The sequence below is a fragment of the Myxocyprinus asiaticus genome, chromosome 47, assembly GCF_019703515.2.
Source record: "Myxocyprinus asiaticus isolate MX2 ecotype Aquarium Trade chromosome 47, UBuf_Myxa_2, whole genome shotgun sequence".
Classification (NCBI taxonomy): Eukaryota; Metazoa; Chordata; class Actinopteri; order Cypriniformes; family Catostomidae; genus Myxocyprinus; species Myxocyprinus asiaticus.
The window spans coordinates 21,239,301-21,255,354 of record NC_059390.1 but is presented as its reverse complement, the minus strand read 5'-3'; the positions used below and the strand labels follow the sequence as shown (position 1 = coordinate 21,255,354).

The 16,054-nt window shown below is 36.1% G+C and overlaps 1 protein-coding gene across 1 annotated transcript in view; it reads right to left on the bottom strand.

The window, feature by feature from the left end:
• Positions 1–11,901, bottom strand: part of LOC127436813 (semaphorin-3C-like) — a 74,755-nt gene extending 62,854 nt beyond the window's left edge. The window contains exons 1-2 of the mRNA XM_051691215.1: positions 11,724–11,901; positions 3,941–4,101 (exon numbers count right to left, since the gene is read on the bottom strand). Of these exons, the coding sequence (XP_051547175.1) occupies positions 3,941–4,070 (130 nt within the window). The 5' untranslated portion in view covers positions 4,071–4,101; positions 11,724–11,901. The remainder of the gene's footprint in view (positions 1–3,940; positions 4,102–11,723) is intronic.
• Positions 11,902–16,054: the final 4,153 nt, after the last annotated feature.

The window sequence follows — 16,054 nt, the reverse complement described above, 5'->3', positions numbered from 1 at the left end:
TGGATGACTTCTCCAGAGGAAATCTCAACATTACTCAAATCCACACCTGCACTCACAAAAACTCACATGTGAAGACTGCATAGAATCAAGCTGGCTTTGGTTTCTGTCCAATCAAAAACAGAGTGAAAAATGCTGCTTTGGGAATAGTTCAACAAAAAATGCAAATTATGTCATTGTTTACTCACATATCTGTAGTTCCAAAGTAGTATGTTAAGCCTTCTTCAGCAGAACACAAAAGGAGGATTTTTGAAGAAGGTTACAGTTAGCTACTATACAACATACAGTGACCACAAACTATCAGCTAAAAAAAGGACAAAATAGCCCTATCAAAGTGTTACAAAAGTAGTCCATACAACTCGTAAAATAAAAATGTGGGAGAAACAGAACGAAATTTATGTCGTTACTCACTAAAAATCTTCCCTACTGTCATATTTCTTAAATCTCATTAGCACCTGAGTATATTCATACTTGACACGTCAAAATGCATCGCACCAAAGCACCATTCTCACACAAAGCTATAGTATGTCTTTAGAAGACTTTTAGCACACAAGTTGTTCGGGCTACTTTAATAGTACTTTTATTGTGCTTTTTTGTTCTTTTTATAGCTTTAAAGGGATAGTTCACCCAAAAAGGAGAATTATCTCATTATGTACTCACCCTCATGCCATCCTAGATGTGTATGACTTTCTTTTTTCAGCAGAACACAAGCAAAGATTGTTAGAATATCTCAGCTATGTAGGTTTATAAAATGCAAGTGGATGGGTACCAAAACATTTTAAGCTCCAAAATCAGCATAAAAGTAATCCATATGACTTCAGTGGTTAAATCCATGTCTTCAGAAGCGACATGATAGGTGTGGGTTAAAGGCAAATCAATCTTTATGTCCTTTTTTATTATAAATCTCCACTTTCACTTTCATTTTCACATTCTTCTTTTGTATTTGGCGATTTACATTCTTCGTGCATATCCCAACCTACTGGGCAGGGAGGAGAATTTATAGTAAAAAAGGACTTAAATATTGATCTTTTTCTCAACCACACCTATCATATCACTTCTGAAGACATGGATGAAACCACTGGAGTCGTATGGATTACTTTTATGCTGCCTTTATGTGATTTTTGGAGCTTCAAAGTTCTGGCACCTTTTACTCGCACTGAATGGACCAACAGAGCTGAAATATTCGGCTAAAAACCTTCATTTGTGTTCTGCAGAAGACAGAAAGTCATACACATCTGGGATGGCATGAGGGTGAGTAAATGATGAGAGAATTTTCATTTTTGGGTGAACTATTCCTTTAAAACCCCTGGTAACTATATGCTTTCATTGTTTAGGAAAGAGTAGAGTGAACATTCTTCAAAACGTTTCCTTTTGTGCTCCACTGAAGAAAGTCAAACAGCTTGGAGTGATATGAAGGTCATTAAAGAAAGACAGAATTTTCCATATGAATTTCAAAGAACATGTTATGTGGCATTCTTCAGAGAGGTGTGAGTCTGAACTGAGCTGTGTTTTTCCAAACTGGCTCACTCCACTCAGACTCTATTAGCCTTAATTATGTCACTTATGCCAAAGCATCCCAAAGCTTCTTTTCAGGACATGGGACATTCTGTAGACAGATTAGTGCACAAGGGAAAGTAAAGAGAAGAATAAAGTATGAAATTACTTATTAAGGGGAAAACACAGATTGAGAGTAATAAGAGAACTGGAATGCAGACATAAAAAGTAAGAACAAGAAACATAATCAGAGAATGACAAATACTGAGGGTCTAAGCAAGAACTGGAATTTCTTATTTAATAGTCATGTTTTCCCAGCAAGGCGAGCCACTGGTATCCTACACCGTGACCCTCTATGTGCCCTGTGCTGACACATCACCCATGTCCTAACTCAACTATATTAAACGTTTACTACAGCAGATCACTCTCAACATCTGAGTCCAGCTCAGCCATTTCTGTCATAATGATCAAAGTAATTGAAACAGATGCAGTAATTCTTGAGTTAGCACCTTGAGCTCCACCCAAGATTATGTTTCAAGTAAATAATATATCTTTATATAATACTTTGAAGATGTAAACATACTCATTTATAAAATGTCACAATGATGAAATTTTGCCCTGTTGGAGCTATTTATTTATACTTTCCAATTTTCCTTTGAACGATCTCGAAATTTATTCTTAAATCCAAAGATCGATCTTTTACTCTGTGTGCAGCTCTCTACTACAATGAGAGGAAATCACTCACATTTGCAACTAAATTTCATGCTATGCAACTAAAATTGTATATATTTGTCAACTGGCTGGCAAATGTTTAGATTTCACTCACCAGTGATTGTGTAGTATATCAGTGGAATATTCAGCAGTGAGATCCTTTCACAGCGTGTTTAGTATAAATGTTGCTCCGTGTAATGTGTATCCAAAGACGAGATCCACGCAACCCATTTGTCATTGAATAATGTATACCCTTTCTGTTCTTTACAGTCAGTTGTTGATCAAAAACAACAAAAAAGAAACCTTTAATTCTAATCATGAATAGCACATATGAGGTAAAGCCGGTCAAGTCTTTTTCATTAATGTGCGCTCATTTACAGACGCTCTTTACAGAAATGAAAATGCCAGTAAATAGTACAAATTATGCCATTAAACAATAAACATGTAACAAAACAAAAAATATGCAATATAATATCATATTTATTGATTGAACACATGGATTTGTTCATTTAAAAAAGCTAAAATGTGACCAAATTAATGAGAAAGTAACAAAATATAATTTGTAAAATTAATATTTCTGTAATGTGCCAAGTTAGAAGGTCCCATGTATAATTAACAGCATTAGCTGGGAGATAATTTCTTTTATATGTAAGCAAAAAGGACATAATTGAAATACACCCATATAAATCGATATCGAATCGAATTGAATCGAGAGCTTGTGTATCACAATCTAATTCAATTAGGAAATCTGTATCAATGCCCAGCCCTACTATTTAATACTTCAAACCCGACATGCAGAGTTTTCATTACAGACCTTTAAAACCTGCCAACATCTGCAGTTCTGAAACATTGTGGAAAAAATCAATGTGAATTAAAACAGGAACCAAATCGGTATTGTGTCAGTCTTATGTGACTCATATGCTAAATATTTTCCAAAATGTATTCAGCACTTGTAATTTATCTAGTATTCCTGAATGTATTCTACTAAATCACAGCTGAACATGCGACTAAAAGTACCCACTTCTCCTCTCATCACATTTAACAGATTAGAGGGCTTGACTGGAAAGTTTTAATTCGATGTACCTTTACAACAAAGGAATTAATCCTGATATGAGAGTCTTCAAAAAAGTGGCCACACTGTTCAACCGTCATCTAAATTGACATGTTAATGAATGTGAAAGCTTTTCTTTGCCATTCAATTAATAAAAAGCATCCATTTGTTAGAGTAAAAGCTGATTCATTTCAAATTAATCATAGAAAATTATATCTATATACTTTTAAAAGTTACTTTGACATTATCGTCTGACAAAATTTCATCTCATCTAAACAAAATGTTGTGTTATTTAGTGTATGTCAGCATCATATTAGAGCCACAGCTCAATCTGAACCAGAAAATAAAGAATTAAATTGGCTCAAATCAATCATTTACTGTAAGGTACAGTATGTGCTGTTTTTTTGTTGTTTTTTTACATAAGCAGAAACAAGTCCAAATCTAAAGTAGCACAATCAGAACTCATGACAGCTTAACAATGATGTAATAATGAACACTTTGATGAAGATCAATGTTTTTTGCAATGGAAGTGACCTCACTGAAAGAGCACATGATGTCACTACAAGTGAATGTTAATTGCATCTTTGCTATGTCTTCATAACATGAGGAAGCAGTCCTGTAATTAAAGTGAGAAACCCCATCTACAAGGAAATGCCTTGACTGGAGTATGACATTAAACATTCTTACCTTGAAATGACAGGAAGACTCGTGGCTGTGGTGGAAAAAGACCATAGATGCAGGTGACAGAGAGGAGGGGAAGGAACAACTGCACAACCGTCTCCGGCGTCCAAACCCAGAGCGCTCCTGATCTCCCCATGACTGCTGAGGAGACACTCACACCAGCCCACCTGCAGAGATGAGAACAAAATGGTATCTACCAAGAAAACTCCTAGATTTTCTTCATGTCCACTGTTATATCGTATAGCACAGAAATATATGTTTGTAAAAAGTCTGGAAACAACATACTAATGTTGTAAAGAAAATTTGGAAAAAATAAAACAATTACGAATTATCACACTAACAGAAAGAATTACACTTTACAATAGAATTCCACTTGTTACATTAGTTAACATCATTAGTTAACATGAACTATCAAAAAACAATATTTTTACAGCATTTATTTATATTTTTTAATGTTGATTTTAACATATACTAATACATTTTTTAAAATCAAAAGTTGTATATGTTGACATTAGTTAATGCACTATGAACTAACATGAGCTAACAATTGTATTTTTATTCACTAACATTAACAAAGATTAATAAACCCTATAAAAATATATTGTTCATTGTTAGTTCATGATACTTAATGCATGAACAATGTTAACAAATGGAACCTTATTGTAAGGTATTACGCAAATCATATACTAAGCTTGTCTGTGCAAATATTAAATTTTTCAAGTCGGTAGTGCGATACTTACAAGTATACGAGAAAAGGTCATGACATAGGCTAACTACTCGCAAAGTGCTGTTTATATGGAGCAAACTCTATCCACAGGAATTACATTTATTTTCTTTTTTTTTTTTTTTAAACTTTCATTTTTGTATGGAAGAATTCATAATCAGTGCTTTTAAAAAAAATACAAGCTTCACATTTGTGCTTTTAATCACTCTGGTGTACTTGCCCCATAGACTTCCATTATAAGTGCATTATTGCAATTTTGGTTTGTTTTCACAAGCTGAGGTACAAGTCGAAAATTATTATCTGATGGAAATCAACAGCATATCACAGATATTATCAATAAAGCTTAACATATATTGAACCCAAATCACTCCTTTAAACATATTTTTTATTAATATTTATACTTATACTAATAATTATTTATACTAATAATTAATACTAATATTCAACTTGTATTTTTATTGTGTTTTATTGATTAATTTTTTTAAAAGTTTAAATCCTACCCAAGATCAAGAGTTTAAAAGTATGACTCCATTTTGCACATTTGAGCAACTGAGAAAAAATGTATGATATCATGTAAAATCAACACTATTTCAAAAGTAGGCAGGTTAAAATATATATTTGAACTCTTATATCAAAACAGTCATAATCTGCATTCCTTGAATGCATTTTTCCTTGAAGACTTCCTGTATGTCTCTGAGAAAGTGCCACATGATTGACCCAAAGCTCTATATACAATGGCCCATGTCTAGCTTGAGTCATTAATTACCTTTACAAAAGGAAGTCTTGTAACATGTAATAGAAATAGGGTAGGGGCACCTGTTAACGTGTTCAAAGAAATGGATGCTTTTACTTCTAAAAAAAAAAAAGAATAAATGGGCTCTCTCCTGTCTTTCTCTCCTCTCTATTCTATTAAGGGACAGAAGGTCAATAATACATGCAGACAAGTTTGATTTCCTGTGGAAGAACTCTTGTTCCATGCTCCAGTGAGGAGAGAGAGCATTCTGTAACCAGGACACTCTTGGAAAACAACAATACATGCAGGACATAATTATATATTAATAATATGTTTGGGGTTTTTTTGGGACAGAGAGCGTAGAAAGATAAAGAACAAAGTGACGGTGCATGTGTAAAAATAGCAGTCTCTCTGCTCATGTCTTAATCATAAATCATGTGAAGATTAATAGAAGTATTGTAGAAGACCTTTACAGAGAATGTTTGACTCCATGAGGCATGGAGGGGCTGCATAGGGTGTGTTCACACTAAGCAGAGATATACAAATACCAGAAAACACCCCTGACATTGTTGTTCCAAGTTAGGTCCGAAATAGATTCTATGCAAGTTCATGAATGCAGAAGCTTGATTTTGTGTGTCTTTGCGTTCAAAAATGTGTCATACCGCAATTCAAAACACAACGCAAGTATGCATTGCATTCTCAGCATTGCCACAAGGGGTGCTATAGCGGACAATAGTATGAATTCTCCACTTTCACGGTCAATTCAACACAATCTCACGGCGAAATCGGCAGGATTTGTACGACTTTTCTAAATTTGGCTAATTCGTATGATATCGTGCGACTGCACTCGTTTGAATTCCTACGACTTTCAATACAGTCAATGATGTCGCTGGACATCGTTTCCATCTAATACGTAACAATTACTTGCTTCTGTCACACACAACAGCATCCTATCATGTTTACACACTCTACTGATTGGTTAAGTGTAGATAAGGGGTTTGGGTAAGGGCATAAGATGAATAAATATGTCCTTAATGCCTCGTGCACGGAAAGCGTGCTTACTTCCGTACTAGACATCCGGGAATTTGCACGGGATGAAGTCATATGAGTTTATGCAAACAACATCATGCAAGAACATACGAAATAGCCAACTCGTAAATTATTTACGAATTTTCATGAGATCGGGTTGGGTCAACTACTGTCATAGCATAGCAACGGAATCTTGTTGAGAAAGTTAACTGAATTCAGGGCTATCTATTTAATGCTTTACTTCAGTGTATTTAATTATATGATTTCTTTTTTTAAATGAAAATTATATGAAAAAAATGAAAAGATTAATTAAAACACAATTAATCATGTCCTGACCCAGTAAAGAATGCTCCAAACATCAGAGCAATTCAAGCTTAATGTACCACCTTGATGCATTTGTGAATCTGTGGCAGTAGGGGGCAGTCAGCACAACTCCAGCGGTACAGGCAACGCGCCTTGTCAAAGCATCCAGTTTAATGATTCAGACTTTTGAATTTAACTTTATCAGCTCACTGAGTACTGGGGTTTGTTACCACCACAGTAGTGCAAGAATGCGCACTAAGTATGTTTAACCAATGCATTGGCCAGTGCTCGCGTCTATGTTAACATACTTGTGTAAAGTTGGGTAAAAGTATCATTCTGGTCCCAGTCTATGAAAATAGGTGAACGCAAATGCATCTAGTTTGTCCAGCACAATTTCAAGTGTTTTTGCGTTTTTAACTGTGTCAGTTGAAATGCTTGCATTACATTTTCAGCATTGCCACAAAGGGTGCTAGAGCAGACATTAATGCAAACTGTCTTCTTCAACAGCTAATTGACAGAGCAATAGTTTAAAGGTGCACTCAGTAACTTTTTGCTGGAGTCAACTTGGACTTACAGTGACACCTGGTCGTGTGGATGCAGCATCATTCAAAATCAATAGTTTTCAGTTACAGATGCCATTGTATAAATTCACTATTCACAATCAGTCATGATTAATTTAATCCAAGAGTGAAAGTGTCCAATAACAAGACAGTTACTGAGATTAAGCAAGTAGTATTCAGCTGGTCATGTGATCCTAACATGGCTGCCCCATGAGGGTGCCCCTTCCCCATGCAGAATAAAACAGCTTTTATAAGGTTACTGATATGACTAGAGTCCTCAACTCATGTGAGTGCTCATAATTTCATACATATGTTTCAAAATAACTTTTTTTAATAGGGAAAAAAATTACTGAGTGCACCTTTACGGAAAATCTTGCTGAGCAAGTTAGATAAAGTTTGTTAACTGTTGAAATGCTTATAGCTACCTGAATAATAACTAATTTGGTATTTAGCGGCACAGACACTTGAAGGTAACTGTATCGCCCCCTTGAGTACTTAGGTTTGTTACTGCCACAATAATGCAAGAATGCATGTTAGGTACAGTGGGATTGGAGTCAAAATCCAATTTAAACCTGGAAATAAACAGAATATTTAAGATTCTATAGTATTTTAGGTCATGACTCAAATAAGGAAATTTGTGACATTGACCATGTTAACTATTTTGTATAAGGACATTTGCTTCTGTTGAATCACACAAGAAGGTCTCTGAATGTTCTCAGATCATGCTGGGATAACATGGATCAACAGGTTTTACACATACTTGTGGAGTCCACACTCAAATTGTTATGCCCGATAAAATATTTTTTAATTAATAAATTACATAAAATTATAAAAATGCAAAAAAGAAGCATTTTCATTATTGTTCTCAGACTTTTGGACCAATTATGCACCGTATGTACAGCAGGACCTTGCACTTGCAACGATATGGTCAAACATTCGCGTCTCAGTTTGTAGACTTGCATAGGGTGTTTCAGACCTTAGTGTTTATAAGTGTATTTGCCTGAATGTTTGTAACAGGGTAGAGAGAACGTGTTTTAGAGTGCTCACATTGTTCTGTAAAAGTTAGTACATGTTTACAAGTGTTTATATGTATGTACATGTGTCCGAACATATGATAATCTGCAGCCAGCTGAAATGTCTTTGGCAGGGAGTCCAGCAGTTAAGATGGATGATAACTGATCTCTAGTGCTGGCCTGGACTGGCCAGACATTCATACAGCTGCTAAAGTCATCATCAGGCCATCATAGATCCATCACAGAGCTGGCACTGAGTGTGCAGTGAGCTGATTGTGTTCAAAGCTTTTAAAATCACAACCTTTTAATAAGACACAAGGCATCGTTAGTTAAGTGATTTGGTGAATACAAGGCTGATCTGATGACAAGCTTCCATAAATATAAACCTAACCATGTAAAGCAGAGTGCCTAAACACTGATCTTGAATTAATAGTTATCTTTTTTAATAATAATAATTACAATTAACAATTCTTCCACCAAGCATTATAGTTCATTACTAGCCTAATTGCAGGCTGTTTACGGTTGCCAAGCAACATAGCAACTTGGTGCATTAATATAGAAATCAACTGATATGGGATCACAGGTGTGCGTATATCCACTATTTGACAATGGCTTTAAAAATGGCTCATCCAATCACAATTTAGAGTCGGAACAATACGCTTTATGATACTATACTGTGTAAGTGTAATAGATTTCACATATGTGTCCTCTTTATACAGGTAGCAGATATTCTAATGCCATCTGTTAGAACTCTGACTAAACTATTTAATATGTTTTTGAGATTTCCTCTAAGAGAATTCCAGATTCCCCATATTTTTGAGAAATTCTGACATCACCTACTTTCTGAATGACTCTTTTTTTTTATTTACCAAAAGATAAAGCTGAATCAGTGTGTCATCTGAAGAACTCAAATATCCAATCTGTCATAAAGCACATTTATACTATATCTGACATATATGACAATAGAATTACGAAGATTATGATCTTCAAGCTTATCGCCTTGTGTATGTCATGGCTATCTGCTAAATGAATTTTCCATCTTCCTCTTTATGGAAGTGTCAGTCAAAAGCAATAATTGACGCTCACTTGAAATATAACAGGTGACTCCAACTAAGAACTGGCTCATCTAAGATAGATTTGTTTTAAACTACACAATGAACTTCAATCAGACATTTTAAAGCAGACAGTTATATTCATTCCATGTGTGGTACTAAAGTGACACAAAGTGAATAGCATTCTGGACGCTTATTCTGGAATTTTTGTGCTTTTTTTTTACAAAAAATGCCTGTTCCAGTAGTCACCATACCACACCCTGTCAGTCACCAGCTTGTGCACGCACATGCACAATGCCAGGCGAGCACAAATTACCACGATGTGACAAAAATAAAAGACCTTTTTAATATTACATTTTACACTGGACCAAATACAAGAGACTATCTTTAGGGTAGAGTTATAAAATAATATCTCTGTCTTAAACTCCCAAGTCTCATTCACAATCAGTGCTTTTCTCCAGAGCTACACTACCGGTCAAAAGTTTTGAAACACTTGACTGAAATATTTCACATGATCTTAAAAATCTTTTGATCTGAAGGTGTATGCTTAAATGTTTGAAATGAGTTTTGTAGACAAAAATATAATTGTGCCACCATATTAATTTTATTTCATTATAAAACTAAAATGTAATGAAAAAAAAAAGTTTTTGAAATTGATGACTTGGACCAAACAATAAAGAAAAGCAGCCAATAAGTGCCCAGCACAGATGGGAACTCCTTCAATACTGTTTAAAAAGCATCCCAGGGTGATACCTCAAGAAGTTGATTGAGAAAATGTCAAGAGTACATGTCTGCAAATTCTAAGTAAAGGGTGACTACTTTGAAGATGCTAAAATATAACACAGTTTTGATTTATTTTGGATTTTGTTTAGTCACAACAAAATTCCCATAGTTCCATTTATGTTATTCCATAGTTTTAATGACTTTTCTATTATTCTAAAATGTGAAAAACAATTCTAATAAAGAATGAGTAACTGTTTCAAAACTTTTGATATATAAAACTTTTGTTATATATATACACACACACTACCGGTATATATATATATATATATATCCCAGGAGATCAGCAGTTACTGAAATACTCAAACCAGCCCATCTGGCACCAACAATCATGCAATCAAATCTGCATGATTTTATGCACTGCACTGCTGCCACACGATTGGCTGATTAGATAATCGCATGGATGATTGTTTGTGCCAGATGGGCTGGTTTGAGTATTTCTGTAACTGCTGATCTCCTGGGATTTTCACACACAACAGTCTCTAGAATTTACTCTGAATGGTGCCAAAAACAAAAAACATCCAATGAGCGGCAGTTCTGTGGACAGAAACGCCTTGTTGATGAGAGAGGTCAACAGAGAATGGCCAGACTGGTTAGAACTGACAAAGCCTACGGTAACTCAGATAACCACTCTGTACAATTGTGGTGAGAAGAATATCATCTCAGAATGCTATGAGATGCAGGTTGGCACTGTTTTGGCCTACACAAGGGGGACCTACACAATATTATGCAGGTGGTTTTAATGTTGTGGCTGATCGGTATGTATATATATATATATATATATATATATATATATATATATATATATATATATATATATATATATATATTCTATTTTTTCAAAAGCTCAAGAAATTAGTCTAAACAAACTGGTTTCATTACTGTAAAGTCAAAAATAATATTTAACATGTCTCAATCAATTTGAGTACATTCATTTACACTACCAAAACTCATTTTAAAGGTTAAATCAAGTGGAAATAGCTTCGTAAGGTAACAATTGCAGGTTACCACTTTTTACAACGTATGAATTCTTCAAACAGGCATAACTATCTAGCAACAAAAATATTAACGGATCTAAAAAATAGACAGGAATGTTATTAAAAATTAAGCTATTTTACCTTTATCATCAGGTAAAACAAATATACTGTACATTAGTATCCATAAAAAAAATTACATTTACTGCATGCCTAATAATTCATAATATGAATAAAAGTAAAATTACATTATGTAGAAATTTGATTTGTTCAAAAGCATAAGACCTCTAAGTTTTATAATGTTATATGGTTTTGGTCATATCCAAGAAATCTAGTTGTCATATAATCACACAATAAAAACCTTGCTCATAATGTCTTTTGAAATTTTGTATAGTAATCTATCAACAAAGATCTGGAATATTTTAGTGTCCATTTAAAAAATGTACTTTTTAATATAGACACTTCTGTCAGAGGCTGACGCATGTATTACAGTAGGTCTTATGATTTCCTGCCCTGTCTCCAGTGGAAGTCTGCACCTGTTAGCCCGAGCCTGGAGATCCCCCTCACAAATCTGCCCCCTTCTGCCCACACAGGAGCCCATCTGCCCCGGGCTGGACTCACCTTCTTAGGCTTCCCTGCTGTACTGTCCTCCCAGACGAGTATATGTCCTGACAGAGTGGGTCAGTACTGTAGTCTTACAGTAAGAGTGAAAAACAGCATTGACTTCAGCGAGTGTGAAGAGAGGTGTTATTCCAACCAGCTGACTGCAGGACAGGGAAGAGAGAGGGAGCTTGAGAAGACTGAGAGAGAGAGCCGAAGTGAATAAAGTGAGAGAGGGAAAGAGAGAGAGAGAGATGGGTGGACTGGTTTCCTATTACACTCCTCTCCTTTTGAGTCCCACCTCCTCTTTTCTTTCCCCTCCTCTCTCTCTCTCTCTAACAAGTAACCGAACAGATACTCCAGTCCTCTGAGTCTCTCTTTGCCCGCACAGAGAGCAGTAGTCTAGGGGAGTGTGCTAGGTACAAGAGCATAATAGCCAGGGGGACATGGGGGGGACGTCCCCCGCACTCTTTAAAAAAGTTATTTTTGTCCCCCACACTTTTCCAAAGTAAACCCATACTGAGTCCAAACTGTGGATTTGTTTACAACATTATTTGTGTTTTGTTACTTTGGGTTAATTGAGCAACCATCCAGCCAAACACTGGTGAGTTTCATGAGCCGAAACAACTCTTACGTAATACGCCGTCCAGTCTAATCAATGCGGCTATGTTCATTTCCACAAAGTTGCTTTCAACAATGCTCATTTATCCATGTTTTTAATCAGCATTGATGTTGATCTAAATTATTAAACTAGAGATGAGGAACACAAAAACGAGAGTTCTTTATCGGCATATCATTCTATATTGGCAGCATTACGTGAAATGTACTGCAGAAAAACAAAAACAAATGACAATCCTTCTTTTAAGCACACATTGTAAGTGGAGTTTATATCAGCGCATGAGTCTTCATTAAGTTATGCCTTTTACATTATGTTTGTGAGGTAATAGTTTGATAGGTTGTTTTGGCCAATTTAAGCAGATTACTAGATCTGTGTTAAATACGTAAAGCTATTTTTAATCATTAAATGGATCTGAACGAATTTTGGTGAACGTAGTCAAAACACTCGAGCCACTTAGATACATTTAAATCCCATAATACACAAGCACAGAGCAAAAAATTGAATTGTGCACATGTACATTTGGCATTATTGTATTCATTAAATAGTTAAAGGACCAGCTTGTGCTCAGTCTTTTATTGTCATGTGTGAAACAGAAGCAAGTGCTCCACAAGATGCCCTTTATTTTTGCAGCTAATTTTGCAATACTTAAATCTTTAAAATACTACACATATTAAAAGTAAATAATACATATTAATATAATACTTATACATTAATATATAAATACTGCACAATAAGTGTTGGGTCCTACTGACATACACAAATGCAATACAGTAACAAAAACAGTGTCATTTATTTCCAAAATGCAGTATGTATTTATAACACTTGTGTTTTGTATATAACACTTTCCATACCCAACAGGATAAAACCAGGAAAAACATTCAGTAAGACCTAAACACAAAGACAAAAACACATGCAAAATGTAATAAAATCCTGCCTCCTATTTTGGTCTGGCCACAGCACCTCATTCTACATCACAAGCGATGTTCTCCCTGGCTAAACAGCAGGGAAAGAATCTTCTGGAGTGACGGATCCAGCCGTCGAAAGCTCCCACATCAACTTCACCACATGCATCCTCCATTGCCTGGAGAATAGGCATGCGTGCGAGGGGATGGCGGTCATACACCTTCCATAGCCATGCCGAAAAACTCTTCATTTTTTATGAATGGGGAATATGATGGGAGGTATAGAACAATAAATTGTGGTTGGTCGATGAACCAGTTGCGGACCAGAGCAGCCCGGTGAAAACTCACGTTTGCCCAGTTGGCAACATACCTGGGCTGCTCTGGTCCACCCCTCTGCTCAGCTGGAATGAGGATGCCATGTAGTGTGTCCAGGAATGTGATGAGAAGGGCAGTGTTGTAGGGGCCAAAGTTGGAATGGTGATGGAGGATGCCTTGCTTGCTAACGGCTGCGCACATGGTGATATTCCCTCCACGCTGTCCAGGGACATCCACAATGGCACGGTGGCCAATGATGTTCCAACCCCATCCCTTCTTTTGGCTAGGTTGAAGCCAGCCTCATCAATGTAAATATAAACGTGCTGAACTGCAGTGGCATCCAGCTCCAAGACTCTCTGAAACAGACAACAAGACAATGTGAAATAGACCTAGAGCAGTCAATATGGTGAGGCACAATATACTGGATTACTGTACTGTAATGTGTCTATACAGTGCTGATATGATAGAAAATTCACAGTATAGGACTTACTTGCACATATTCATAGCGCTGTTCTTTAACCCTCTCTGAGTTTCGCTCAAATGGCACCCTGTAGACCTGTTTCATCTGGATTCGGTTGCACTGTAATACACGGTCCAATGTAGACAAGCCCACCTGGTGAATGTTATTAAAAATTGTGTTGTCTGCAATTATGTGGTTCTGGATTTCTCGTAGTCTAATGGTATTGTTTGCCACCACCATGTTCACAATAGCGATCTTCTGTTCTGGTATGAACAGCCGGTGTCTTCCACCATGGCCTGGCTGTCTTTCAGTTCTGCAGAAGAACCACAAATATGATATGATTGGTTACAGTAAGCTAAAATAATCTATTTTCTTTCGATATGAAATTACATTACTGTAGCATTGGCCAACAATCACTGAGTAACATAGACCTACTGATATATCAGACTGCAGTATACTACAGTATACATACATAAAGAGCATAGTGTAGATGGTAGGTAACTTACTGATTTCTGAATGTACAGATGATAGATGCAACCATATAGTGGCACAGGTTGGGCTGAACTCTCTGCCCAGCCTCCCTCATACTCAATCCATGGTTGAGCACATGGTCAACCAAAGTGGCCCTGATCTCATCTGAGATAACTGTCCTTCCTCATCCTCCTCCTCCTCCTCCTCCTCCTCTTACTCTCACTCATGCACCTCTAGCTCTTGCTTCACTGTTGTCTTCCATTTTCCTCCAAAATAGGAGAGCTCATTTGTGGCCTTTTATGGTGCTAAAGCTCTGATTAATAAGTGAACAATTCAGCAACTAGAGTTTACACCTGTGTGGAGTGGGTGTTGCCAATTGGTATATAGATCTTGGCATTGTGTTTGCATTGCTTTCCAAAGGGACTAAAGAGATTTTAATTTTGGAAGTTGTGCCTAATGTAGAGAACTGTGTGTAGTGTTTTGCAAAAAGTGTGATATAGAATTTAAAACTGATCGTAAAGCAGGAATTGTGCTTGCAATTTTGTAGACTTGGTTTAGGGATTTGGTACATGAGTTTCAGGTTTCGGTGATTGTGTTTCAAGTTCCAGTTTTAATGTGTAAACAACTGGGAAAAACTGTATTAGACACTACATCAAAAACGGAGAACACAGTGTCCAGGGCGTGTAGTTACAGAAACAATTTTTATTGTATATAGTAAGCGCATTTTGCAATTACTGTCAAAAAAAGTAATCACAACTTACAGTAGTACAGTGAATATATTGTATACTGTAAGTATTGCAAGTAATACAGTATTGCATATCTGTATATTCAGCACTTGCGTACTGTAAAAATACAGTAGTCAAACTGCAAAACCCTAAAGAACAAGAACAATTTTAATGAAAAACACATTACAGTACACTCACTCAAAAATGTTGTGCAACTGCAAAATCAAAGTCAATGAGAGATTCATTCTGCCTCAGCATCACGTTTTCACATCATTAGAAACAAGTGTGAACAATTTTGAGTCTGTGTGTAAACTATGACAACTGTGCTGTAGTTGTGTTTAACTTTTGCCGCCCGTGTTTACCGTTTTGCAACACAAGTGCATCACTGTACGAAATGTGTTTTAGTAAGTGAGAATGTGTTTAGAGTTTTGCAAAAAGAGTGATTGATTCGACTAATGGGTTTAGGCCACTGAGCACTTGGTTCAGAGAATGGGGTTTAGTGTTTAAGCAATTCAGAAAAGCTGTAAGTCCCTTCAGATCCTTCACTTTACATCCACCACCTCACCAACTAGTGGTGTTTTGCTTTGAAGACCCACATTTTACATTAGAAAACAAGTAGAATTGAACATTGCAGTATATAATATTTCTATGAACTGGCTCAAAATGATTAGCATGACATGGCTGAATGGGAACATTTTTGGTATCCAAATCCCTCTGAATGCCTGAATTTCTATGGTTTCATGATCATAGCAGCCAATAGCTCACTGCACAAACCATGTTTACCATGTGAACCTGTTTTGAATGTAGTATGGGTCATATTTTCTTTCACCTTACGTAATTTTGTCCATGTTGGCATTTGC